This window comes from Gasterosteus aculeatus, chromosome 20 (genome assembly GCF_964276395.1).
Source record: "Gasterosteus aculeatus chromosome 20, fGasAcu3.hap1.1, whole genome shotgun sequence".
Lineage (NCBI taxonomy): Eukaryota > Metazoa > Chordata > Actinopteri > Perciformes > Gasterosteidae > Gasterosteus > Gasterosteus aculeatus.
The window spans coordinates 768751-794706 of NC_135707.1; the positions used below are offsets into that span (position 1 = coordinate 768751).

The 25956-nt window shown below is 47.3% G+C and overlaps 4 protein-coding genes and 1 long non-coding RNA gene across 12 annotated transcripts in view; 3 read left to right on the forward strand and 2 right to left on the reverse strand.

Annotated features, from left to right (window-relative positions):
• npr1b (natriuretic peptide receptor 1b) overlaps nt 1–2877 on the forward strand; it is a 30526-nt gene extending 27649 nt beyond the window's left edge. For both annotated transcript variants that reach the window (XM_040165205.2, XM_078094279.1), the window contains exons 18-22: nt 323–446; nt 518–586; nt 722–893; nt 1417–1515; nt 1594–2877. In XM_040165205.2, the coding sequence (XP_040021139.2) occupies nt 323–446; nt 518–586; nt 722–893; nt 1417–1515; nt 1594–1739 (610 nt within the window). In that variant the 3' untranslated portion in view covers nt 1740–2877. The remainder of the gene's footprint in view (nt 1–322; nt 447–517; nt 587–721; nt 894–1416; nt 1516–1593) is intronic.
• Nucleotides 2548–8787, reverse strand: dek (DEK proto-oncogene). Of its 7 annotated transcripts, none has more exons than XM_078094284.1 (13): nt 8701–8777; nt 7791–7879; nt 7697–7751; nt 7104–7202; nt 6911–7020; nt 6565–6659; nt 6318–6447; nt 5857–6096; nt 5616–5726; nt 3960–4035; nt 3625–3764; nt 3479–3547; nt 2548–2834 (listed from the first exon to the last, which is right to left on the reverse strand). In XM_078094284.1, exons 2-13 carry the CDS (start codon nt 7860–7862, stop codon nt 2823–2825), a joined length of 1209 nt encoding a protein of 402 aa, XP_077950410.1. In that variant the 5' UTR covers nt 7863–7879; nt 8701–8777; the 3' UTR covers nt 2548–2822. The 7 variants fall into 7 exon arrangements, with proteins under 7 accessions (XP_077950410.1, XP_077950409.1, XP_077950407.1 ...); XM_078094283.1 differs by having other exon boundaries at nt 3625–3797; XM_078094281.1 differs by having other exon boundaries at nt 3625–3797; nt 7697–7760.
• Nucleotides 8788–11668: 2881 nt separating this feature from the next.
• Nucleotides 11669–15851, forward strand: kcnv1 (potassium voltage-gated channel modifier subfamily V member 1). The gene is made up of 3 exons (XM_040165207.2): nt 11669–12637; nt 12781–13427; nt 15283–15851. Exons 1-3 carry the CDS (start codon nt 12333–12335, stop codon nt 15708–15710), a joined length of 1380 nt encoding a protein of 459 aa, XP_040021141.2. The 5' UTR covers nt 11669–12332; the 3' UTR covers nt 15711–15851.
• A 3092-nt stretch (nt 15852–18943) lies between these two features.
• On the reverse strand, nt 18944–21275 carry gbp (glycogen synthase kinase binding protein). The gene has a single exon (XM_040166057.2). The coding sequence runs from the start codon at nt 20355–20357 to the stop codon at nt 19836–19838; it is 522 nt and encodes a 173-aa protein (XP_040021991.1). The 5' UTR covers nt 20358–21275; the 3' UTR covers nt 18944–19835.
• Nucleotides 21276–22261: 986 nt separating this feature from the next.
• Nucleotides 22262–23511, forward strand: LOC120810990 (uncharacterized). The gene is made up of 3 exons (XR_013453584.1): nt 22262–22387; nt 22557–22836; nt 23007–23511. It is a non-coding gene; the product is annotated as an uncharacterized LOC120810990 (long non-coding RNA).
• The last annotated feature ends 2445 nt before the right edge of the window (nt 23512–25956 follow it).

The following is a 25956-nucleotide window of genomic DNA, read 5'->3' on the forward strand; positions in this document are numbered from 1 at the left end:
GTGGAAGGAGGTCTCTGAAGACATCAGGACCACAGAGAGCTTCACATCTTCAGACTACAGACACACCTCTTCAGACTCTACCTCCACTAACACACTAACTAACTGTAGCACTTACATTGGACTTATAATGGTTCTTATCTACAGCAAGTTGTACATCGGCTTATTTGATGAAATCACACTTTCTTGTTTCTTGTTCTTCTGACTTTGTGTCCTTGTGGTTGAAATGTTCTTGTTGTAAGTCGCTTTGGATAAAAGCGTCAGATAAATGACACGTGATGTGATGTGTGTACATATAAATACACACATGTAACGCTCCCCTCAGTTCGGTGGCGGAGCAGCTGAAGCGGGGGGAGACGGTCCAGGCGGAGGCCTTCGACTCCGTCACCATCTACTTCAGTGACATCGTGGGCTTCACCGCCATCGCTGCAGAGAGCACGCCGATGCAGGCGAGTCACCTGCTCACAGATGTTCTGCTGCTGCAGTGAACATGTGGATCCATAACGCTGTGACCCTGCAGGTGGTGACTCTGCTCAATGACCTCTACACCTGCTTCGACGCCATCATCGACAACTTCGATGTCTACAAGGTGACCGACGCACCTTCAGAGGGGAAGCGTCTGGATCAATGGATCCCTTCTTAGGATCTATTGATCACAAGGTTCCTCTCAATCTCTCACCTGCTGCTGCTGCTGTTGCCATGGCGGCGTCCCCCCCCCCCCCAGGTGGAGACCATCGGCGACGCCTACATGGTGGTGTCGGGGCTGCCGGTGAGGAACGGGAAGCTGCACGGCAGAGAGATCGGCCGCATGGCGCTCGCCCTGCTGGACGCCGTGCGCTCCTTCAGGACGCGTCACCTGTCCGAGCCCCTGAGGCTGCGGATCGGCCTCCACAGCGGTGAGTACTCGAGTACACGGCGAGGGTACAAGTACATGGCGAGGGTACAAGTACACGCAGTCTGTGGCCGTAACGCAGTACATGAGCGGAGAATAAATCACCAACACGCTCATTAGTTCATATATAATTATATATATATATATATATAATTATATAATTATTTCCATATCAAATTCACATTTATCAATTACTGAAACAATATATTGATTAATCAATATTTTAAGAGCATATAAATATATTTGACATTTGTTGATGGTTTTCTGACATCAAATGAATTTCAGAAAGAATGAAAATGATCCAAAATGTCTTGTGTCCTTTCCCTCTTGTCTCGATGTCCCGTGTCCTCCTTGTCTCTATGTCCCCGTCTCCATGTCCCGTGTCCCCCTGTCTCGATGTCCCGTGTCCCCTTGTCTCTATGTCTTGTGTCCTCCTTGTCTCGATGTCCCGTGTCCCCTTGTCTCTATGTCTTGTGTCCTCCTTGTCTCAATGTCCCGTGTCCCCTTGTCTCGATGTCCCTCTACAGGTCCGGTGTGTGCTGGTGTCGTGGGGCTGAAGATGCCTCGCTACTGTCTCTTTGGGGACACGGTCAACACGTCGTCTCGGATGGAGTCCAGCGGAGAAGGTCCGTGCTGATCAGAACCTGAAAGATCAATAAACAATAAACGATCAATAAGTAAAAGATGGATCGCGTCTCTTTCAGCGCTGAAGATTCACGTGTCGGCGGCGACCCGCGACGTCCTGCTGGAGTTCAACTGCTTCCAGCTGGAGCGCAGAGGGGACGTCGAGCTCAAGGGCAAAGGCAAGATGACCACCTACTGGCTGCTGGGAGAGAGCGGCGGCCAATGAGGGGACGGAGGCGAGGACGGGGGACCACTGCGGACGTCCTCGTGGCTTTCTCACCTCGTACGGGAAATAAGGTTGAGAGAACAGGAAGCTGCAGTGGAACTCGGATCAAGACGCACAAACAAACAACGCACTTTGGTTCCTGGAGGTGATTCAGGAGGCGGAGCTCTAAATGGAGGCGGAGCCTCAACAGAAGGCCGCTGCACTCGAGCAGGAAATGAGATGTTTGCACTCGCTTGTGTTATTGTCCACAAACAGGAGACTAGAATTACTCCTTTTAAGCGTTAAATGCATTTAAACTATTTGATTTGTCCGCTAAACATTTACTGAAATCTACATGAGACCTTCAAACGGTTTAAATCCGTTAGACGCATTACCCACAATTCATAGCGTTGAGAGATTAAACAGACGTTTCAAGGATTCATTCATAAATTAAATAAAAGGTAAAGTCCGACACATTTTGCCTCAAACTGTTTCTATGGAAGTTTTGAGTTTTAGTCGCTAAAAGTCTGCAGAAGTTACCGGTTACGGACGGAGACGCTGCTGCAGCAGGACGGAGACGCTGCTGCAGCAGGACGGAGACGCTGCTGCAGCAGGACGGAGACGCTGCTGCAGCAGGACGGAGACGCTGCTGCAGCAGGATGAGGTTTAAGGACCTCGATGAGACTTTAGTCTGATACGTTCGCTGTAGTCCAATGTTTAAAGGAGTTTTTCCTGGAACAGTATAGCAGTATTTGTACCTCATGCTATTGTACTTTTACTACTGAATATTAGTACTGAAGGAAACGTGTCACAAATTTAAACAACAATGTTATAAAAAACAACTTTATTCACCAGTTGGTAAACTGTTCATTTTAAAATGTAAATTAAAGACAAAAAGAAATGTTTTTGAAGTTAATAAAATAAGCATTAATCAAAAAGAGCTTTTGCTATTTAGAAACATATTTACAAATGCAGAAAAACTTCATTCTGAAACAAAGTTCACACAGAAAAACAACTGACGACAAATCTGAAAAATCTAAACACGAGATAAAAAATGATCAAACTGAGAAAAAAAAAAGTCGTTTAACTTTGTTCTTCAAATCTTCATGTGATGAGCTGTGAGGAAATAAAGAAATGATATTTATATGCGTGAATAAAATTCAGCAGTCGGTGGAATGCTGTTCGTGCGTTTCATAGTAACTTTCACTTGTGATGCAGATTCTCTGATCTTGGACAAACATTCTGTCCTACTCCAATTCCATCATTTCAAAATAAAAGCCTCAGTGTTTATCTGTAACTTAACTATGAAGCTCAGAATGAAAAATATCTACTTACAGGAAAGTTCTCTATAAACTGTCAAAGATGTTATTAATGTTCATACAGAAGAAACAAGACTGGAAAACATCTGCAGCAGGTCAAGATAAAATATAAAACCATTTTGCCGGCTGGTAGGAGCCTAGTTTGCAAATGGTGCAGAAATGACTCGATGAACAAGCTGCTGGCAGCAAAGCTCAGCTTCAGCTGGTCTGATCTGTCCTCAAACGTCCTCTCGCGTCTCCGTGCTTCTTCATCCAACACGATGGAGCTTTATTTATCCGCCTCATCACGTTTACACGTGTTCACTGCGCACGTCAGCGGACAACCAGGTCCACGCCACATTGATCCAGGACAACGTGAGTATCCCGGGTTAATCCCTTATCCTGGTTTCGTGCAATAGCCCCCTGCTGTGTGTGTGTGTGTGTGTGTGTGTGTGCACTCACAGATTTGACCGTCTGTTTGATGTAATCCTTCTTGCTGCTCAGGTCGTTTTCTGGATACATGTCAGACACCTAAAACACACCATCGCATGGTCACATGATCACACCTGGTGCAATAGGAGCCAGAGAGGCGGCGTGCGTCTCCTCACCTTCTGACAGATCTGCTTCATGGTCATCTCCTTCAGGTCGGCCTCCTCCAGGAGGCGCTGCACCGTCTCCTTCAGCTTCTCCTCACTGGGGGGCTTCATGGTCAACCTGATGAGCGGCTCGTCGTCCGAGTCCGAGTCGTCTGCGGGAAGACGACAGAACCAAGCTGACACAGCTGCAACAGACCGGCCCAGATGTGTCGGGAGGGATTCAGTCAACACATCGTGGCGACATCGGCATGATGTCATGAACCTGTTTCCGCAATCGAGTACTGAGCAGAAGACGGTCGATTCGATACGTTGCCATAGCGATAAGCCCCGCCCCTCTAAGGCCTCACCGGTTGCGTTCGGGTTCCTCCGGCTGCTGCTGCTGTCGGCCTTCTTGGTTTTGGCGGCGGGTTTCTTCTTTTTGGGCTGTAACCAATAAAAGAAGAAAACAAGAGCTGTGGTGAAACTTTCATTGGCGGTCTGTTCTCTGCGTGGCAGAGGGGGAGGGGCTTATTGCCATGGAAACCGCCATCAGCTCAGCCGTTTTAGTTCTTCATCTGCTCGCTACTTGTTTGTCTCCCGTCCTCACGAGGCGCGTCGACTGAATCCGCCTGCTGGTCCATTACGGCTGCAGGTAAAGATACAAACTGATTGAATCGGTTTAATAAGAACTTCAGATGGTGACAGACGTTGATCTAAACGGTCGCTGTTCAGTCAACATGATTTTATTCCAACTACGTTACATTTTATTCAATAAAAGTCAAATCTTCAACCTCGTCTTTGACAACTGGTGTTGAACCAGAAGAAAACACAAGTTTTACAACTATAGAAACATTTCTATTAGAATCCCGTTCTTCAAAAATACCAAACAAATTAATTAAAAAAAAAGAGGATTATGCTTCATAAAGAAAACTAGATCTCCACTCTCTGCTGTCCTGCTCCTAAATGGTGGAAGGAGGTCTCTGAAGACATCAGGACCACAGAGAGCCTTCACATCTTCACCTAAAGACACACCTCTTCACACTCTACCTCCACTAACACACTAACTAACTGCAGCACTTACATTGGACTTATAATGGTTCTTATCTACAGCAAGTTGTACATCGGCTTATTTGATGAAATCACACTTTCTTGGGTTTCTTCTGTGTTTGTGTCCTTATGGTTGAAATGTTCTCTGATAAATGACATAATGTAAAGAGTCCAATTGAACTCCTAGAAACACCAGAAACAAACACGCGGCTTTACTTACCGTGTTGGACAATAATGAATGTATGTGCAGGATGTTCAGACCTTTAAGGTAAACCATAAAGTCTTATTGTAAAAGCTGCATAAACGTTTGTGTTGGAGGTTATGAACAAAGATACACTGATACATAATAACTAATCTGTACTAATGACTTGTGTCAAAGCCTTTTTACAACAATGTTTGCAGATGACAAATCTAGTTCTCTCATTTCTATTCCCTCATTATGGAGCCGATGCAACATGGCTTTAATTAAATAAGCTGGGTTTAACTCTAGAATCATAAAGAATGTCTCCTTCATATTGTCATGTAGAGTTTGGAGAACTCCAGAAACACGATCGCAGGCTCAGCTGCTGCTTTATTGACCTGCAGATTCACTGTTTATGAAGTTAGTCATTATTTAACTACTAGCATTTATGTAGAAGATACTTTTAGATGAAGGAAATATTCCTGATCATTCCTGTTAAATGTAGGAAAACCAAATGCTGGAATGATTCATCCCACCGTCCTTCTATGAAATGTCCCTGATGGCCGTTTTAAGACTTTATGTTTGATGCTGAGTGGATTCCACACAGACGTGAAGAAGCGAATCGATTTGCCCGACGCCGTCTTGGGAAAGTCGCTCACACACACAACTCCCTCATTTGCTTTTCTATCTGCACATTTCGTGCTGTGGTTTTGTTACGTGGCTGCAGTTGATCTTCCTGCACAGCGACGTCACACCTCGGTGCTTCGTCCCTCAGCAGGTTCAATGCGTTTTTTACCGTCTCGTCAGACTCGTCCAACGCCGCCTTCTTTGCTTTCTTTTTAGGAGGACCCGTCTTCTTCGTTGGTGTCCTCGACCTCTTCAATGGCGCCGATTTGGACCTGAGAGACTGGAAGGAAACGAGTGTCTGTGGATCGTTAAATAGTCAAATAACAGAACCGAATGAGAGGACTCGCTAAACATGCTACATGCTAAAGACCAGAAGTAAACGGATCCCTGCTCAGCCTGGACATCCTCACCTCCTCCTGCTCCTCCCCCGACGGTTTGTCCCCGGCGTCCGCCCCCTCCTTCTCGTCCTCGTCACTGCTGGTTTCCATGACGATGGCTTTGGACTTGCTCCCCGTCTTGGACTTCTTGGGGCTGCAGGAGGAGGAGGAGGACCGGGGTTTGGGTTGGCTCTTCTTCTTCTTGCCGTTGGACGTCGAGTCGTCGCCCGACAGCTTCTTCTTGGACTTCCTCTTCTTCTTCACGGGGAGACGCTGGCGATCCAAGAGGAGAAGAGGAGTAAACAACCGGGCGTCTCAAACGTCCTCCCTGTCCCTCCAGAGCATCGTGATGCGTTCAGGCTCTGCTCAGTGAACACGAGGACGTGTTCAGGGATAATCTAATAATCCAGACGTTAGTATTTTCTTAATCATTTCAATTTTTATTTTTATAAAGAAAAATACGGATTCATTTGAATCACTAAAATAGAAATCACCTTGCCGCTGCTCCTCGGCGCGATGAGGAAGGTCAGGATCCGGTCCACCAGGTCCGAGTGCGTCCCTTTCTTCTCCAGGTCCAGCACGCCGCACACCGCCTTCAGCTTGGCGTTGGTGAAGTTAGAGTTCCTGCGTTTGAGGGAAACAGAAAAGCCAGTGAGGAGATTTGGCTGCAGTCAGTGACCCCCCCTCTTCTTCTTCCTCCTCCTCCTCCTCATCCTCCCCAAAGAAGAAGAAACGACTCACTTGAGAAGCTTCTCCCGCTTCTTGAGGTGCTGCTCGCTGCCGGCGTGGAAAGGAAACCCGTTAAACAGACGCAGGTTCTTCTTCAGCGAGGCCATCTGACAAAAGGACATTCAGCATCTCTGATCACGTGACACAGACAACCAATCAGGGCTCAGATCGACAGGAGGCGGAGCGACTTCGCTGTTGAGTTACACGATGAGGCGTTCAGGCTCTGCTCAGTGAACATTATGATGATGCATTCAGGTGTAATCAGTAAAATGTACTTTTGGTGATTTGGTGATCAGCATTCAATAGAATGATGATCAGATATCAAAGTTAGATTTGTTCCTTGATGCTTTGTTCACACCTTCCCCGGCCTGTCGAACAGGATGGCGTGCAGAGGTTTCAGGTCGGCCTGCTTCATCTTGGTAATGTGGTGTCCGGTGCGCGGGATGTCTCCCAATTTGTCTCCGCTGCCTGAAGATACAGAAGCGTCCACATTTTACTGCAGAGCAAATCTTTAAACGGCGAAGACGATAAAAAGCTCCAATATCAAATACCGTCTCCGATCTTGAGCTTCTCCTTCTGCTTCGGGGCCTGAAAGTCGAGCCGCTCGACCGTCTTCTTCGCCCGCTTGCCCTCGATGATGTCACCAGCAGCTGCAGCGACAAGAGCGAAACATCACGGAGACATCGGATGGTCTCTTCAAAATAAAAGTAAAAAGAAACTCACACGTCTTTAGTGTAGATGATTATTCTACACAAAAACAATGTATCTAAATAGCCAACAGGTCTACGTGCTTCACCGGTGTCAGAAATAAATGAAGGCTCTTCATGTTCACTCAGTTTCATGTTATAAATATAAAACTGTTCACTGGTCTATGGTCACATGACTGTTGGAGCTCTGAACGTAATGTTTTCTTTGTTTTTACAGAGAAACTTTATGGAGAACACATTGGCCGTTCAGCAAGGCTTGTTTAACCCTCACAGGAAAATAACTTTACTTTGGTTAGATAACAACGTGTGTGTGTGTGTGTGTGTGTGTGTGTGTGTGTGTGTGTGTGTGTGTGTCACTGTGGTTTTACAGGCTCGTGTCTCTTCGTGTCGGAGAAGAAGAACAAGCGGAGGAAGCCAAACAGCCTCCTTCACTTTACCAGATATGTTGGAGGGGCTTCTGTTGGGACTGGCCTGGACCTCCTCCTCCTGCTCCTCCTCCTCCTGCTCCTCCTCCTCCTGCTGCTCCTCCACCTCCTCCTGCTGCTGGTCCTCCACCTCCTCCTCAGCTGCAGAGCTGTCCATCGCTTCCTCCGCCACGCTCATATCGGCCTCAGTCTGTCCTGGGGGAGAAAGACGCGCATGTCAGGCGATCTGTCCATGTTGGTCTGGTTCTGGTACTGACACACACACACACACACACACACACACACACTTATTAAAATCAAGTCAACTTAGGTGTTCATGTCTTGTATGAAGAAATTAAGTATTTAAGGAAGTCAAATCATCACACACAAACACACAGTATTTTTAACCTGTTCTAACGTTATTAGCATCTTAGGTGAGTTCTTTCAAAACGCACAAAAAGGGCTTTTATTAAAACGTTTGCCTGTTTAGATGCATGCCGACCCGTAAAGTGTCTTCTGATAAAGTGTCACTCCTGAGAACGGTGCCTTGTGGACTCTTGCTTTACCTGGTAAGAGAATCTGTACTTGAAAAGGACGGATTTATGGATGCTGTTTGGCAGCTAGCTAGCTAGCTAGTTAGCTAGCTTACGTCACAACAGTCCGCGCGCTTTGGAGCGCTGTAACTTAACTGTAACATTACGCCTCGCAGACTAACGTCAGTTCACTTAAACGCGTTATGCTCGCAAGCTCAGACTGCAGGGGAACCATCACAGCTCCACCCGGCGAGTCCCGCCGTGGAGCTTTAGTTATTAACCGTTATTAACTAACGTAATAGAGGCAAACAAAGCGTAATGTTTGATGGTCTGCACGACTAGCCCTAGCTGCCGCCTGTTAACACCCCGCTAGCAGCGGCGATGCTACGCTCCTGAGAGTTAAAACGAGATGAACGGAGGCAACAAACTGCCCACGGAGGTCACGACGTTTCCAAACTCCCACGCAACGTCGCTCCCGCGGGCTGAGCAGCTAGAGACGTTCACCTGGTTCTGGAGCAGCGGGCTTCGTATCATCTGACAGCTCCTTCTGGTTTCATGATGGCGGTTTTCTCAGGGGGCGGGGATAAGTGCGAGACCCACTCCTTTGATTGGATGGAGCACGCATGACGTATTTCTTCTTCGGGTAGATAAATGATGTAGCCTCCGACACACTAATGCCGTATTCCCGCCCTCCTTGGTCTCATTAAGAGTGATAAAATAAATTAAAGAAAATAAATTGAAATAAAGAAAATACACTGAAGGGTGATGTGTTCGTTTATGTTTTTTATTTCTCATCTATTTACAGAACTAGTTTCACGTCAGCAAAGTTTAAAAGTTTCCCAGAAATCTTATTTTGGTGATGCAACTGAAAGGAACCTGCGAAAGTTAGCTGGTAACGGTGCTAACGTCACTAGCTCCCTTCATTTCCATTCAACATGGATATGTTATAACATTACCAGATTTGTGATCAGACAGCATGAATACTGATGTCCTGGTTTATTTTATTTCAATGGGTCAAAAAAGAATTAAAAAAAAAAATAGAACACGTGACGTGAATTAAACAGCAGAAATATTAGTATTTCAGTAAAACAAATCATCTGGTGCACAGAAAAGAATCTATCAGCGACTGAGTCCAACTCCATATTGTACTTTTAATCTCAATACATTAATACTAGTTAGTATCTTAGTAGTAGTAATAGTACTAGGAGTACTGACGGAACTCATAGGAATTTATCTGAATTTAAGATAATGTGATCAAATCTTTAACAAAAGAACAGATGAAAACACTGAAATGTTTTTCTTTGGTCACTAGATGGAGACTCTACACTGAGGAGGATGTGAACTATAAAATACTGCTTGTGCATTTATTGCATTTATCTTCTTCTATTTACAAAACAACTAAAAATCAATAAACACACACACAAGGACACAATTAAGACAGGTCATGTGTTTGCATCGATGCCTAGTGAATTACATGATTTATATATCTATTCATACTACATATCTATATATGTGAATATATATGCAGGGTTTTGATGAAGGTGAACATTTGCTTCAGTTTAACTTGGACGAGCAAATGTTGCATCATGGCGTGAAAACAGCTTCCAAACATCAGCGCACGAATAAGAGACGACTTTGTCCACGAGCACCACAGACTTCATTATAGAACACCACCTTTCCTTTAGAATGGTAAAGCATAGCTCCGCCTCCGCCTCCTCCTCCTCCTCCTCCTCCGCCTCCGCCTCCTCCTCCTCCTCCTTCTCCTCCTCCTCTCGTGTGACACTATCAGCTCTCATACATTCCATCGATGAACTTTAAACCAGCAACGCAAAGCTCAGAGAGCAGCAAAGAGAAGAAGCTCCAGGAGCAGCGTCCTCCTCCTCCTCTTCGTCCTCCTCCTTGTCCTCCTCCTTGTCCTCCTGCTCTCTGTCTGTCTGATGTTGTTGTGATCATGTGATTATTCTTAACTTTATATCTGGATTCTACTTTGATGCAAAGATCCTCTTCAGGTTCACAGGTAAGACTCACCTGCTTTGTTCTAAGTGTCTTTGTCCCCTGATCATTTGTCGTTGCTTGATTAAAGACGACAACTGATGCAAAGATGCAAAGCAATGCAGGAAATATTATGTCCCTTGACTTTTAAGTCAAATGAAATTGATTAGCGCAATGATAATGATTCATGAATCATTTAGATTATTTTATTTATTTATGCGATGTTAAAAAGCTTAATACCTCAGAGACAAAAATCACGTAGAGAGCTTAAAATATGGCAACGGTGGGGGTGAATTAAATTAATTAAATTATATTAAAAAACTGAAACTGTTAAACACACGTGGTATTGAATGAATCACACTCACCTTTGAGCTTTTATCCAGCTTCCTGTTCGGACTGAGGAGACGTAGAGACGTTTCTAGTAGACAGCCGTCACTCAGCATGTAGCCCCGCCCTAAAGCGTCCCCTGCTTCATGGTCTGTTTGACTCTACATGGACCATCATCTACTACATGAACATCACGCTGTATGAAGAAGACTTGTTAACACATAAAGCCTTAGCTTCACTTACAGAACCGGACGTGGCTGCCTGATAAAGATAATCCGATAAATCGTACACACTGCTGCTCTTTAAAGTTAATTATCTTTGATTTGTTGCTTATAAGCGTGCATAGATAATAATACAAATAATAATACATTAAATTATGTTTTAAAAGGTACCCAAAAGCACATGTCAGAGACAACAAAATGTTTATATATATATACATATATAAACACATATATATATATATAAACACATATATATATATATATATACATATATATATATATATATACATATATATATACATATATAAACACATATATATATATACATATATACATGTATAGGGCTGTCACTTGTTTAAAACAAATTAACCAATTAATTGCACATTTTGAAATTCCTTAATCTCGATTAATAGCGATTAATCAATGTTGTTGTTGTTGTTACAATGTTGTTTTTAATGAATGTTTGTTCTTCTAAAGACTAAATTATTAGAAAATAATGAGTAATCCCTTTAGAAAGTGTGTATTTTAGACACTGTTGTTTAATTGTCAATGTTATTTTAAACACAACACACATTTGATCTTTTAGAGGCAGGATTCCACCTGGTGGAACAAGTTGAACTCGTGACTCTTCCTGTCGTCCTCGTGCACTTTGCTCTCAGCTCTCCATCATTTAACGGTGCCAACAATCCCCACGTTTAGGGACACAGCGGTGGTTGTGTGCCGTGCGGGGTGACGTTAGATGTTGAGATGGAAGTAGCATAGCAGCTAGCTTAGCATAGCGTTGCTTTAAGTGGTCCGTTTGCCACTCACCCCCCTTCTGTTTGACACGTGGAGTAATTCCTCTGCTCAGTTCTCTGTCTTGTTTTACCTCCAATGAAAAGCTCTCTCCATCTTCATGTAACTGACTGCCGCCAGCGGTCGTTTCGTTTCAGCGCTCAGCTTTACTAACCTCACTGGAGCCCCACGGGGTAAATACCCACAATCCCTTCCTGTTGGACTCAGTCCCACGGCGTCTCTGCAGAGGGACAGAGCCTGTGGACCTTTGAGTATCTTCAGCTTCATGTGGTGGGAATCAGTGAGAAGAAGATACAGAGGCAGAGCAGAAGAGAAGCAATGAAATCGGTGAGCTGCTCGTGCAGCACAGATGTTTTAACACAGAAAAAGTCCAAAATACCAGTTACTCTTTTTTTAGTGTTTAGAACATTGAGCTTACTTCACAAGCCCAGATGAAGGGTTGAAATGGAGACATTTCGATTGCATTGGATCGGGTCATTTGTCTCAGGAAAATCTCCAGACCCAAATCCCCCAAATTGTCCCGCAAGTCAGTGACTTTTTTCGGTGCCATAAGTGTCCGAGGGACGAAAAGAGACATTCTCTGACATTTGGGTCGAGGACACTTTTTCTTACAGCTTCGGTCCGTTTTGTCCAAATGTCTGTGAATAAAAAGCCAATATTTGGAGTTCTTTTGAACTAGATGCCTCCGATGTCACAGCGTCCAGTTGAAAGGTCAAACTGTGTTTGACTGGTTTGTACTTTGGTTTAGTCATCGTCATCGCAGGTTTTGGTTGCTGTACGACTCCGCCCCCGACCCCCATTATGAGCCCTCCCCACAGCCTGGCGGCGGGGGCGGAGCCGTACAAGGACACACCCTCCCCAGTGTCTCTGGACTCCAGTGTCTTCTTCAGTGAGACGACTTCCAGCGTCAGCGACCCGCTCGACTTCTTCGTGGTCAACGTCGGGGGAAGTCGCTTCGTGCTGTCGCGGGAGCTGCTGGCACCGCACCCGGAGACCCGGCTGGGGAAGCTGGCCCGCTGCACCCGAGGCTCGGCGCTGGAGCTCTGCGACGACGCCGACCCTCCGGGGAACGAGTTCTTCTTCGACCGGAACTCACAGACCTTCCAGTAGGTGGCGCCTCGTTCTCCAAACATGACTTGGGAGTGGAGCTGATGGAGAACGTCCCCTCATTGGGGCGAGTCCCAAAGCAGTTATGTTTCCCTCTGTAGACCTGTGATTCTGACAGACCACTTCCTGTTTGGCCCGACAGGTATGTGATGAACTTTTACCAGACGGGTGACCTGCACGTCAGGGAGGAGCTGTGTGAGATCTCCTTCCTGCAGGAGATCCAGTACTGGGGCATCGACGAGCTTTGCATCGCCCCCTGTTGCCGCGAGCGCTACTCCCGCCGCAAGGAGCAGAAGGAAAACCTCGACGTGCGGCCGAGGTTCGAGCCCGAGGTCGGCGATGAGGACTTCGCGGGCGCCTTATGCCCGGCTCTCCGTCGGCGCCTGTGGGACCTGCTGGAGAAACCGGAATCGTCCCGCGCCGCCCGCACCTTCGGCTGTCTCTCCATCGCCTTTGTGGTGGTGTCCGTCGTCAACATGGTGCTCATCTCGTTGGACCTGGGGGAGGACTTTGTCGCGGCGCTGCTGTTCGACGCCCTGGAGCTCGCGTGCGTGGCGTGGTTCACCGGCGAGCTGGCGCTTCGGTTCCTCTGCGCGAGGGATAAGTGCCACTTCGGTCGGAGTGTTCTCAACGTCATCGACCTGCTGGCCATCCTGCCGTTCTACGTGACGCTGGCGGTGGAGAAGCTGCGCGGCGGATCCGTGGTCCTGGAGAACGCGGGCCGCGTGGTACAGGTCCTCCGGCTCCTCCGGTCGCTCCGTCTGCTGAAGCTGGGAAGACACTCGACAGGTAAACCGACGGCCCGCCCAAATCTGATTGAGTCAGGTGGTGTTGACGGTGAACAGGATGAACTAAGAACTTCGGTGAGTTTACTGCTAATGAGCTAATGTTAGCATGCTAACGTGCTAAAATAAAGATGGTAGACATAGTTACACCTGATAAACATAAGTGACACTTATCGGGTTCAGACCGACACGGAGCCGGAGGGGATTTACCGACCCGTCAGGTCGTAAGTGGACAGAGAGTCCAGAGAGGAGGACAGAGAGGAGGACAGAGAGTCCAGAGAGGAGGACAGAGAGGAGGACAGAGAGTCTAGAGAGGAGGACAGAGTGGAGGACAGAGAGTTCAGAGAGGAGGACAGAGAGGAGGACAGAGAGCAGGACAGAGAGGAGGACAGAGAGTCCAGAGAGCAGGACAGAGAGGAGGACAGAGAGCAGGACAGAGAGGAGGACAGAGAGTCCAGAGAGGAGGACAGAGAGGAGGACAGAGAGTCCAGAGAGGAGGACAGAGAGGAGGACAGAGAGTCCAGAGAGGAGGACAGAGTGGAGGACAGAGAGTCCAGAGAGGAGGACAGAGAGGAGGACAGAGAGTCCAGAGAGGAAGACAGAGAGGAGGACAGAGAGGAGAGGAGAGTCTAGAGAGGAGGACAGAGAGGAGAGGAGAGTCTCTGCAGCGTCAGATGAGTAAGAAGGAGTCAGTGGACGGGAGAGCTGATAGAACAGAGGAGAGAGGGAGGAGAGAGGAGGAGGGAGGAGGAGAGAGGAGGAGAGAGGAGGAGAGAGGGAGAGAACAGGTACAGAGTCAGTTAGTTACAGAGAGTAAGAGATGAAGAAGTGGTCAGACACATGAAGTGGAGTTACAGAGAGGTTAGTGGTGGAGCAGTTTCTAGTAAAGATGTAGTCGAGGTGATTGACGGCTTTGTGAGTAGGAGGAGAGGGACTGAGTGACAGAGCGAAGGAAGAAAGTAGGAGTAAGAGGTCAGATGACTTCTCTGTCTGGATGTTGAAGTCAGGAGGATGAGCGGAGGTCCATTTTCGGGGAAATTAGACAGGAGAATGTCCAGTTCTTCCAAGAAATGACCCAAGGAGCCTGGCGGACGGTAGAGGACGATGATGGTTAATTGTACCGGGTGAGTGATTGTTACAGCGGGAATTAAGGACAATGGGGTGGCTGGTGGTAGAGGGTAGAGAGAAAAGCTCCATTTGGGTGAAATGAGTAGACCTGTGCCACCACCCCTACCAGTGGGCCTGGGAGTGTGGCTGAAGGAGAAGGTGGAGCAGAGAGCGGCTGGGTGGAGGTGTTTTCAGGTGTGATCCAGGTCTCGGTGAGACCGAGGAAGTTGAGCGACTGCTGGACAGTGAAGCCGGAGATGAAGTCGGCCTTGCGAGTCGCTGACTGGCAGGTCCAGAGGCCTCCTGTGACGAGGTGCTGGACGTGTGAGGAGCGGGTGGGATCGGAGAGAGAGGAGAGGTTACGATACAGAGCGGATCTCAGCCCGAGGCCGGTAGTATCTGTGGGAAGAGATTCGGACAGGTACGGGTAAAGGGGAAGTCGGCTACGGCAGCGCTGATCACTCCTCCGTCATTTAGATCAGTGGTCCTCAACCTTTTTTACCTCACGGACCGTTTTCATGAACAACTGCAATACATAGTATACTGTATGTAATATTACTGCAAATATATAAATATTGCAATTTTTTCAATAATAATAAATAATTAAAGCATTTTTCTTAATAAAGCTTTATTAATCTCCGTCCACTGAACCAAACAGAAGGTCAGAACCCTTCGGTTTGGCCTTCGACCTGCAGCCGGTTTCATCTGGACGGAATACGTGATGAGTTGTCCCCCGTCCTCGTTTCTGTCAGGCCTCAAGTCGCTGGGTTGGACCATCGCTCAATGCTACGAGGAGGTCGGCCTGCTGCTCCTCTTCCTCGCTGTCGGCATCTCCATATTCGCAGCGGTGGCTTTCACTCTGGAGAGCGACCGCCCGGCCACCACCTTCAGCAGCGTGCCGGCCGCTTGGTGGTGGGCCACCACGTCCATGACCACGGTGGGCTACGGGGACATGCGGCCCGACACGGTGGCGGGGAAAGTGCTCGCCTTCCTCTGCATCCTGTCTGGAATCCTCATCCTGTCGCTCCCCATCGCCATCGTCAACGAGCGCTTCTCCGCCTGCTACGTCGCGCTGAAGGCCAAGGAGGCGGCGGCGCGGCGAGATACTGAGGAGGCGGCTGAGGGCGGAGTCAGCGTGAACGCCAGGGACGCACGAACTGTGGTGGTAGGAGACACGTGACCCCTGACCCCTTTGGAAAGGAAAGGAAATCATTTCTTACATCAGATGACGGAAATGATACAAAAGAAACGTCTGTTTCAAAGATCCTTCGTTGATGCAAAAAGGTTCTGCAGCTATTTTACCAATAAAATAATTAATGTCATTGTGTCTGAAGGATGTCTTAAAAAGGTAAAAACAGGATTTTCATTGTCCTGTTTCACCGTCCTCGGCTTCCCCCTCAAATAAACCAGCGTTCTCTGCTAAGTGGAAGCAGCTTTTAATCCCACGTTTATTATTGTAACTAAAACCAAAGCGAAGCAAGTTCTTACGTCGCGTAGACGCTCATGTTGAGTTAAAGGCACGAATCAGAATAACTAACACAGTGGCCTCCGGTGTTTGTTCCACACAGACCTTCTCTAATGTGAATATTGAAAACTACTGGTTGTTTATTTACTTCTGACTTTGTGGCACCAACGCGTCTCAGGAGGAAACGCGTCCCGGACAGCGGTTCTCGTTGAGAAGCTGTCTTCATGAGCGAATGTCTCCGTGCCTCCGGCTCGTCCTCACAACGCTAACATGGGTCAGTGGGCGCTGTTCAGGAGCCGGCCTCAGACCCCCCGCGGTGCCCGCGGCCCCCTGTTGTCCCCGTGACTCGGCCGCGCAGTGAAGAACCGCCTCCTGAGGGCGAGCGCGGCCTTTGCGGCGCCACAGCGAAGGTCTGAACCCTGAACAGCGTTAAAGAGCAGCGAAGCATGAAAACAGGTCGCGGGGACGACACGGGACGACACGGGACGACACGGGGCCACGTGAGCGTCCCGCTCGCTGCTGCACAGCTTTCTGTCTCTTGTCATCTTGCAAACGTGCGTTCTTACATGTTAAGTACTGAACCGAAACCTCTCGCTCTCATTCTAAAGCCGAGCTCACTCAAACCTAAGCTCACCCGTGCGTTAAACCGGTCCCCACATGAGCACACACACAAACATGCGTGTGGTCGATTTAACGCACACGGAATCCTCCGCGTGGTGTAGCGAGATCACCATCATGAATCCGCTGGGACGTTAGTTCAAATACTTCATTATGTAACAACCTTTTCATTCAGCTCACAGGTCCCCGTTCAATCATTCACACATTTATTTTAGTCCTTCATGGAATCTCTCCGGGCCTTTGTTTCTCTTTATGTTGATCTACATCAAAATCTGCTTTGTGTCCCACATGTTGTCTCTCTACAGAGACACAGATGAAGTACAACAACGCTGCACTAAACTAGAAGATCAAATACTGTTGAAATGATGTTTTGCACCGTTTGTTACTGGTTGGATTTAACCTCCTCTTGCTTTTCTTTAAACGACTAAAATGCAAATGCGATGTTCCAGCTGTTGGTGTTCGTCCGAGGGGCTTCGAGCGCTGAATGTAGGTCAGTCGTGAAGTCATCTAAAATAAATGAGGGGGGAGACGAGAGGAGCTCGACATCCCAGCCGATGGAGCGCTGAGCAGATGTTCTCACCTGTCGGCTCCTAAAAGTAGCAGATAAAAAGGACAGCGCTTCATAAAGTGCCCGATAGATATAGAATAGAATAGAATAACGCGTTGATTTGATGTGCTCTGATGGCTGTTTTAGCGTCATGCTCTCGGCTGCTGCTTATAAAGCAAAATTAAAACATAATTACATTCAGATTGTAAGATTACTCAAACTTTCATAATTTATCAGCAGAGGGGTTAAATAAGTGATTTCATTTATTTGTAGAACCACAGTCAGATAGAACCATCAGATAGAACCACCATCAGATAGAACCACCATCACATAGAACCACCATCAGATAGAACCATCAGATAGAACCATCAGATAGAACGATCAGATAGAACCACCATCAGATAGAACCACCATCACATAGAACCACCATCAGATAGAACCATCAGATAGAACCATCAGATAGAACCATCAGATAGAACGATCAGATAGAACCACCATCAGATAGAACCACCACCTTTAGGGTTCAGGTGTAAGGCTTTAGGGTTCAGGTGTAAGGCTTTAGGGTTCAGGTCTAAGGCTTTAGGGGACGTTGTTGCTGTGGACTGAAGGAGACTTCTGGGTTCTAACGTCACAGCGCTCTCTAGTGGAACCGCACAGTCATTACGCTGCAAAGGGGTTTCTGTTTTATTCCTTGAAGGAACAAACAAACACACCTTCACATTGGGAAAGTAAAGGAGAACCTCTTAGAGAGACACGACCTCCTGAGCCCACAGGATTAATCCGCATTAATTGATTTACTCTATTTAAAGCCGTAAACGTCCCATGGTGTCAATACAATCATCACATCACATGACATCACATGTCATTTATCTGACGCTTTTATCCAAAGCGACTTACAATCAGAACATTTCAACCATCAGGACACAAACTCAGAAGAACAAGAAACAAGAAAGTGCAATTTCCTCAAATAGGCCAATGTACAACTCGCTGTAGATAAGAACCATTATTAGTCCAATGTAAGTGCTGCAGTTAGTTAGTGTGTTAGTGGAGGTAGAGTCTGAAGAGGTGTGTCTTTAGTCTGAAGATGTGAAGGCTCTCTGTGGTCCTGATGTCTTCAGAGACCTCCTTCCACCATTTAGGAGCAGGACAGCAAAGAGTGGAGATCTAGTCGAGTGTTTTGCTCTCAGTGAGGAGGAACAAGCAGTTTATCACATTTTTGCATTTATTGTCCACTAGATGGCGCCGAGGAGTGAATGAAGCGTCGAACCAATGGACGCACGCCTCATGTTTTTAATGTGGTCTCATTCAGCTTCCATCAGCACTTTGACGTTAGACAACGCTCAGCTCACCATAAATACACAAATAAATACTGCATTATGGTGATTAGAAGTTATCAATACATCTACCATCAATACCAGCAGAGGTGAAGCGCTGCATCTCGTCTCCTTGTGAATCCATGTGTGGGTTTCTTCCCGTTGTGTCTGGAACATTCTAATGTAAAGCACCTACAGTGTGTTTGTGTCTCCGGTGGATGGATAACAGCCCCCCGGCTCCCCCCGATGAGGTCACACTCACAGTATCCCAGCAGCAGAGGGAGCCGTCAGGAGCAGACTGCAGGACCTCGGCCGCTGGAGCAAAAACATGTTTTTCACCGCCGGTGTCATGTTGTGAAGGGGGGAGGGGGTATTTATAGGCCGATAATGAGCATGTGTTCAAGACCACCACACACTCAGGGCCTGGAGGCCGCACGTGGTCCCGACGGAATAACAAAGTACTACAGAGGTTTTGGAAAAACAAGAATGAGTTTATTAGAACAACAAAAAAACAGTAGCCTGAATATTCAGGAACATTATCGGAAACTTCGTTACGAAGCAGTCGTGCTGATTTCTTTTACACAGAGAAGAAACAAATGCAAAAACACAACCCCTCAGTCACAATTCCAAAAGGTGAGCGAGCACCACAGAAGTGTCCAAAAAGAACATTACCACCCCCCAGCTCTAATATATATATATATATATATATATATATATATATAGATGAGATTAGTCTGGGTAAAGTTAACGGACTACCCAACAAAGTGGAATTGGAGGAGTATGGAAGGGGGCACTTCCTCTCTTCTCTGTGCAGCAGCATGAGATTGTAAAATAAATGGTTTACTTCCCCCCAGGACGGTTCGGGGACAAAGTGGTAAATAAATGAATAAGCTTCCACTTCCGGTCTCAGTTCACTGACTCGTTCATTCATCAGCCCCATTGTTCACAGAACTAACGTCACACAAACATATTGTTGTGTTTTGATCTTAAATCACACGAGATTAGCTTTTGAAAAAGGACGAAATATCTCCATTTGTTTATCAATGAAACGGTCGGTTAAAGGTCGATGGTTTGAACCCCCGCCTCCCCCACCAGGAGACATTCAAACATCGACAACACGGCCCTTTAGCCCGGCGGCTAGCTGGCTAGGCTAACTGCTAGCAAAACAACACGGCCCTTTAGCCCGGCGGCTAGCTGGCTAGGCTAACTGCTAGCAAAACAACACGGCTCATTCAGCCGGGTGGCCAAATAACCGCAGAGTAACAAACGGAATAGGAAATACACGTAGCTACTAAACGCTAAAACAGTCAGTTTGTGTGTCCATACGGGGGGGGGTCGGACCCCGGCTCGCCCGCTCCGGTATCAGCTCGGCACATTGTCCACCGCCTTGGGGAAATCTCCACACTCCGCGGCGGAGAACTGCAGCCTCCTCACGGCCTCTTTGATCAGGTTGCCCGATAGGATGAGCTCCTGCAGCAGCCGGTGCGGGTCGTCCTCCTCCGCCTCAATCCTCTTCTTGTGCCACGGTTTGATTTGGTCCCAGTCCCGGTCGCCGTTAGAACCGGGCACGCTGTACGGGCTCGCCCTGCTGCTGCTCCCCCGGTGGTTCCGGAGCCTCATGCAGCAGCCGTGGCGCCTCTGCGCCGGAGCTCCCGCACCTCCTCCTCCTCCTCCTCCGCTGATTACAGCCGCCGGGTTCCCGCCGCCGGTGAGCCCGTGCAGGCAGGACACGGACACGGACACCGTCTTCTGGATCCCGCCGCCACTGTTATTGTTGTGGAGCTGCAGCGCCTCGCCGATCTTCGTCACCAGCGCGTCCACTTCTTTGGAGTCGACGGTGACGGACTGCTCCAGAAAGATGTAGTTCTCCTTCCGACACGGCATGGCGGCGCGTCGCGGGCTCGGTGAGTTGTTTCGGGTGGTGTTTTTCTTGTGGTCGTCGGTTTGACTGAGCGCCGCCGGGCCGCTCCTCTCTCTCAGCACGCCGCTCAGCAGTTACCAACGGGCAGGCTTGATTTGTAAACAATGGATGACGCGGTTCGGACCGAACCATCTTCGCCCCGAGGGGAGGGGGGGGGCGGGGTCTTTTCAAACCCAAATAAACTACGTGTTTGCACATTATCGCTGAATATATCATCAAGTTACAATTGAATGAAATGCTAATGTCGCGTTGAAAAATATCGCAACAGCAGAAACATATAATTCCTTTCCCCGGTGAAGTGGTCCCCCCCTGCCGGCCGGGCTGGTTGGACCGCTCCCTTCAAACGGCCCTTACATAACTCCAACTGTCTGCTGCTGTCTGTCTGGGCAAAACAAACAAAGCACCGGTTTGTTTATGAGTCCTAATTCACGCCGAATGTCCACAAAACATCGCGTGTTCCTCTTTACGTGTTTAAACGTGCACGAGCACCGGTTGAACCCAGATGATGTGTGTTTGGCATCAAACACATTTGGAAATACTGATTCGAAATACCGTCACACACGACCCTGTAATCTGCAGCTATTTACGCTTTGCATGTATGCAATATGTTTATAAGTCACAGTTACTAAAAATCAGGGATAACGTGAAAAGAGACATTACACTATTTGCACTTACGGGATGTGAAAGGTAAAATAATCAGCTCTAATACATGAATAATTATTAGTATACACAAACGCATCTATTCAAATCAGACACACATTAAAATACCAAACTCTGCATACTGATATATATATATATATATATATATATATATATATATATAAATATATAGAGACACACAGAGCAGTCCGAAAACACCCGGATGCAGCTGAACTGAGCGGGTGTGTGAACGTGTGGAAATGCTCTCACAATAGAAGCGCGTGTGTTTACGTGCAAAACGCGACCGTGTTGAACCCGATGCTCCAGCCAGACACAGAGCGCCTCCGTGCCCATACAAGGAGCTGCTATCGCCTCCATCACGTGGCCCGTCGGCCAATCAGAAGGCTCCGCGGCTCGGGTTCCATCAGACTTCCGGTCGCCCGGGGCGTGATGCCCCCACGTGAGAGAGAAACGGTCCCCGCTTCCTGCAGCAGGAACTGAACACGGTGAGCGTGCACGCGCTGTGCGCGCGCTGTGCGCTGAGATTAGATCCATTCAAGCGTGTGACGTCAATTCTAAACGTAAAGCTGTTTTCAGGAGTCAAACCTGACTTGACAAGCCTGTTTTATTCTGTGTTGCTGCAGTTTAAAGAGACACAGTTAAGAGTCCGTCTCCATCAGCAGCATGCTGATCGATCTTATCATTATTATCATCATTATCATCATTATTATCATTATTATCATCAGTATTATCGAAGCTGGAGGCAAAGAGTCAGATTTCCGCCCGAGGAGTTTCTTTTGTCTTTGATGACAGAGTGGACGCTGAATGGGAAATGGGAATAAATGATGACTGATCAGATGGTTCTGCTGATTCATTCACCTTTATATTTTTTCTCTCTTTTGTGGCCCAGATGTTCGGAAGGCCAAGTCGAACTTTACGTCTTCCTCTGCCAGTTCTGAGCAAACTACGGCTACTTGCATCAAAAACACATTTCAAATGAAGTGTTTTCATGGGTTCCTCAGGGGTCTTGGTTGTTCTCAAGGGTTCTCGAGGGTTCCTGCTCACCCTGTCAACAATCAGCATGTCTTCAATAAGGACGACCAAACGTGTAGATCCAGACCGTTTGGCTCAAACTCTGGATGTTTGTGTCATCGGACCACAGCGGCAGGAAGTGAGCCTGTTTTCCTGTAAGTGAGTCAGCGCAGCTCTCAAATACCACTCCTGTTAGTCCGCCCCAGCAGCTGCTGCGCTCCCAGGTTCCCTGAAGGCACCACCACAACAGGAACGCCGCGAGGGTGACCTCACCCTCCTCCTTCGGTTGTGCGGGCGTGGGTGAGACCTTCTGTGCTGTGAGGTAAACAGTCATAGAAAACAGAGGTCTCTCTACCAACCTAACTAAGTTGTGTGCTGGGAAGACGAGTTTATTTAGTTATTTGAAATAAGCAGAAGTGTCTGCTAGCTTTAGCGTCTGCATTTCTTATACAAAACCTGCTCGAAGGTGAAAGCTGTGTTTTAACGTTTAGCGTCTGCGGCGGGAGCCAGCGGCTCGGAGCGGAGAGCCTCCTCCAGGAGAAGGTCCCGGCCGGTTTCCTGTCGTCCCACCGTGAAGCAGCCCGGTCAGCCGGAGGGCCGCCAGCCACTCCGGGTTCACCGGGTTGGTCTCCCCCATGCAGAGAGAGAGAGAGAGAGAGAGAGACTCCCCCACGTGGCACATGGCAGGAAGTGATATCCCAACAGCCTCTGTGGACACAACAAGAGGACCTGAGTGGATCTGGACCTCAGGAATGAGTCTTTAGGTTAAAGGTGAAAACGTGCACTCAACACTACACGGGAAGTAAAACGTCACAGGACCAGATGTTTGTGTTTCTACTCGGTGTCTCCTGCTACGTAGGAGACACGTGCGTTTACAGGCACTAAAACCCAAAAGCTCAACTCAGAGACAGGAATCCAATCAAAGTTCTCTACTTGTCCAGTCAGGGTGAAAACCGGGACGTCCGTCCAACAGGAGAACAAACCCAGAGGGGCAGGCAGGGAACGTCTACACGAGAACCAGGACATCAGGCCAAATGAGAAACGCTGGAGAACTTGGGATACGCGAGACAATCCGGCAGAGGGCAAGTGAGGGACCGACGAGGCTGCAGGCGGGACGGCCACGAGGACCAGGTGAAGACAGGGAGATGGTCTCGTGTTGAGGACAGGACCTGGAATGACAAGCAGGAGAAACAACTGATGCGACTTTGTGACTCGTGGGCCGGTCCAACTGAAGACGCAGGTCAGCGTCTTCTTCACATCAAAGCAGTTGTGTTAATAATGAAGACGTGTGCGTTGTTACGCTGCTGAGACGCTGGTCCAATCGCTCTTCGTCCTGAGGTCGAATTCCCTCACAACCACAAGGAGGAAAGTACCAACAAGTCAATGCGAAGGACCAAGAGTCTCTTTATTCTGTAGAACTTGAATGAATAAATATTGATGATGATATTCAAGATTGTCTGTTAAAAAACAAACAATATTTGCACACAATCAGTTTGACAGACTTGAGGTGAATATTTCAAACACACACACACACACACACACACACACACACACACACACACACACACACACACTGATTAGAGCAGGTACGACGTGTTCTGCTGAGCGGTTCCGTGTGTCTTCTTTCAGTTTCTGTTGTTATCTGCAGTTAAACCGTCGGCCATGTTTGAACACGCTCCTCTGAGGAGCATTGAGGCAAACACACACACACACACACACACGCACACACACGCACACACACGCACACACACACACACGCACACACACGCACGCACACACACGCACACACACGCACACACACACGCACGCGCACAAGATGTCATGATTGTTATTGACTGCTGGTTTGTGTGGTTTTAACGTGATTAAATATTGTTGTTGTTTCAGGGCAACGCGACAAAAAATGAATCCACACTTTCTGGTAATTGTTTTTTCTTTTTTTTACTAAAACAGGAGGAGGAATAAATAATATCCTCTATGTTTACATGTGTTGTTGTCCTGAAACGAGCTTGAGTTAATGTGTGCGTGTGTGTGTGTGTGTGTGTGTGTGTGTGTGTGCGTGTGTGTGTGTGTGTGTGTGTGTGAGGTCAGGGTCACAGCAGGGTGCGGCCTGTTACAACAGAGAGGCTGAAAAGCAGCTGCTGGCTCAGCCAATCAGACGGCTGAGCCTTTGTTTACACACATACATACAGATGTGTACATACAGATGTGTGTACATGTATGTATAAGCACAGAGCCTTTAGAGTCCATCCAGGTGCGACACAGATGTGGACCGCCAGTCACGTGACCACAGGTGACAGCTGAGCTCTGGATAAAAGTTCTGTTCACCCAAAAGCCAACCCAAGAGGATCATGGGAAATCAGGAGGGAAATCGCATAATCCTTCAGGGGTTTTTCTCAGAAAGGAGGTTCAACAAACCTCTGAGACGGGAAACTCTGAGTATCCGGTTCCAGAACCGCTGATCTGCGTTAGTTCAATCAGCTCGGAGTGTGTTCACCTTGAGCATGACGGTTCTAAAAATCATCAATGGAGCCCGATAGGACGCGTCACCACGCGTCCACGTCGTGGAAGGAATGAAAACAAAAGTTCACAAAGACGTCAAACAAATGATATCAAAGAAATAATATTAGAGTTGAGATTAATCACCAACAATTGAGCATCAAATATTACAATTCTGCAGATAAAGCCTGATTCCTACAAGGAGTCGCCCCCTGGGGGCCATTAGACAGAATGCAGAGCTGCACACAAAACACACACATTGTGTCATAAAGAAGTTTCACTGCTGCTGTGAGAATAAGAATCGCTTCATTTGTAGTGAAGCAGATTAAGACACCAACATGTGTACAGGGAAGGACGCCTAATAACAGGCCTGATAATACAAATATCATCAAAATGCTTGTTATTATACTTACAATAATAATGATAATAATAGCGAATAATATTATATTTAATGACAATATGGGGATGAAACAGAAGTGCCTGTATGTGCAAACTGAGTGAGTGAGTGTGTGTCTGCTATTTTATTCTTCTCTACTTCTTATCAAAGGTAAATATTCATCTTTATAATTACTGCTCTTATACATTTTGCATTTCTAAAATCAATAAAATACGTCATAATATCTCACATATTATGACGTATTATGTGATATTCTTTGATTTTTTGTTTGAAGTTGTTTTGGGTGTTTTTACACAGTTGGTTACTGATAAAAAGACGGTTATTACTTTCAAGCTGGTGTCATGTTGCCCCCTAGAGGCTGAACCTAGAACTACACAAACACTCCTCGTCCCCTCCTTTCCTCCTCTCCTCCTTCCTTCTCCTCCTCATCTCCTACCTTCTTCTACTCCTCCTCCTCTCCTTCCTCCTCGAAGCAGCTCCTGCGTGGCGTTGCATCATCTCCACAAAGGCGCATCCAACGAGGCGTCTCCCTTCGGCCGTGTGCAAGGGATGATGGGTAATGAGGTGGGGGTGACGGGAGCTCAGTGTGACAACAGAGGGACACGCAAACAAACACACAACACAAACAAAAAACACACAAACAAATACAAACACACACCTTCATGCTCTGATGCAGAAATGTAACACGCACACACACAAACACACACAAACACACACAAACATAAAATACAACTTTCAGCTGATTTGACAAATTTCTCTTTGATTTGTCTTTGTCTGCATAGCGTTGTCACATCAGAGCTCATCTTGCATGAACACATGAACACATGCACACACACACACACACACACACACACACACACACACACACACACACACACACACACACACTGTGTGTCTTTGTGTGTGTGTGTCTCTTTATGTGAGTCGTCCATCTCTTCTCACTGGACAGATTCAACATTTCTGCTCTCACAATCACATCTGTCGGTTCATAACATCTG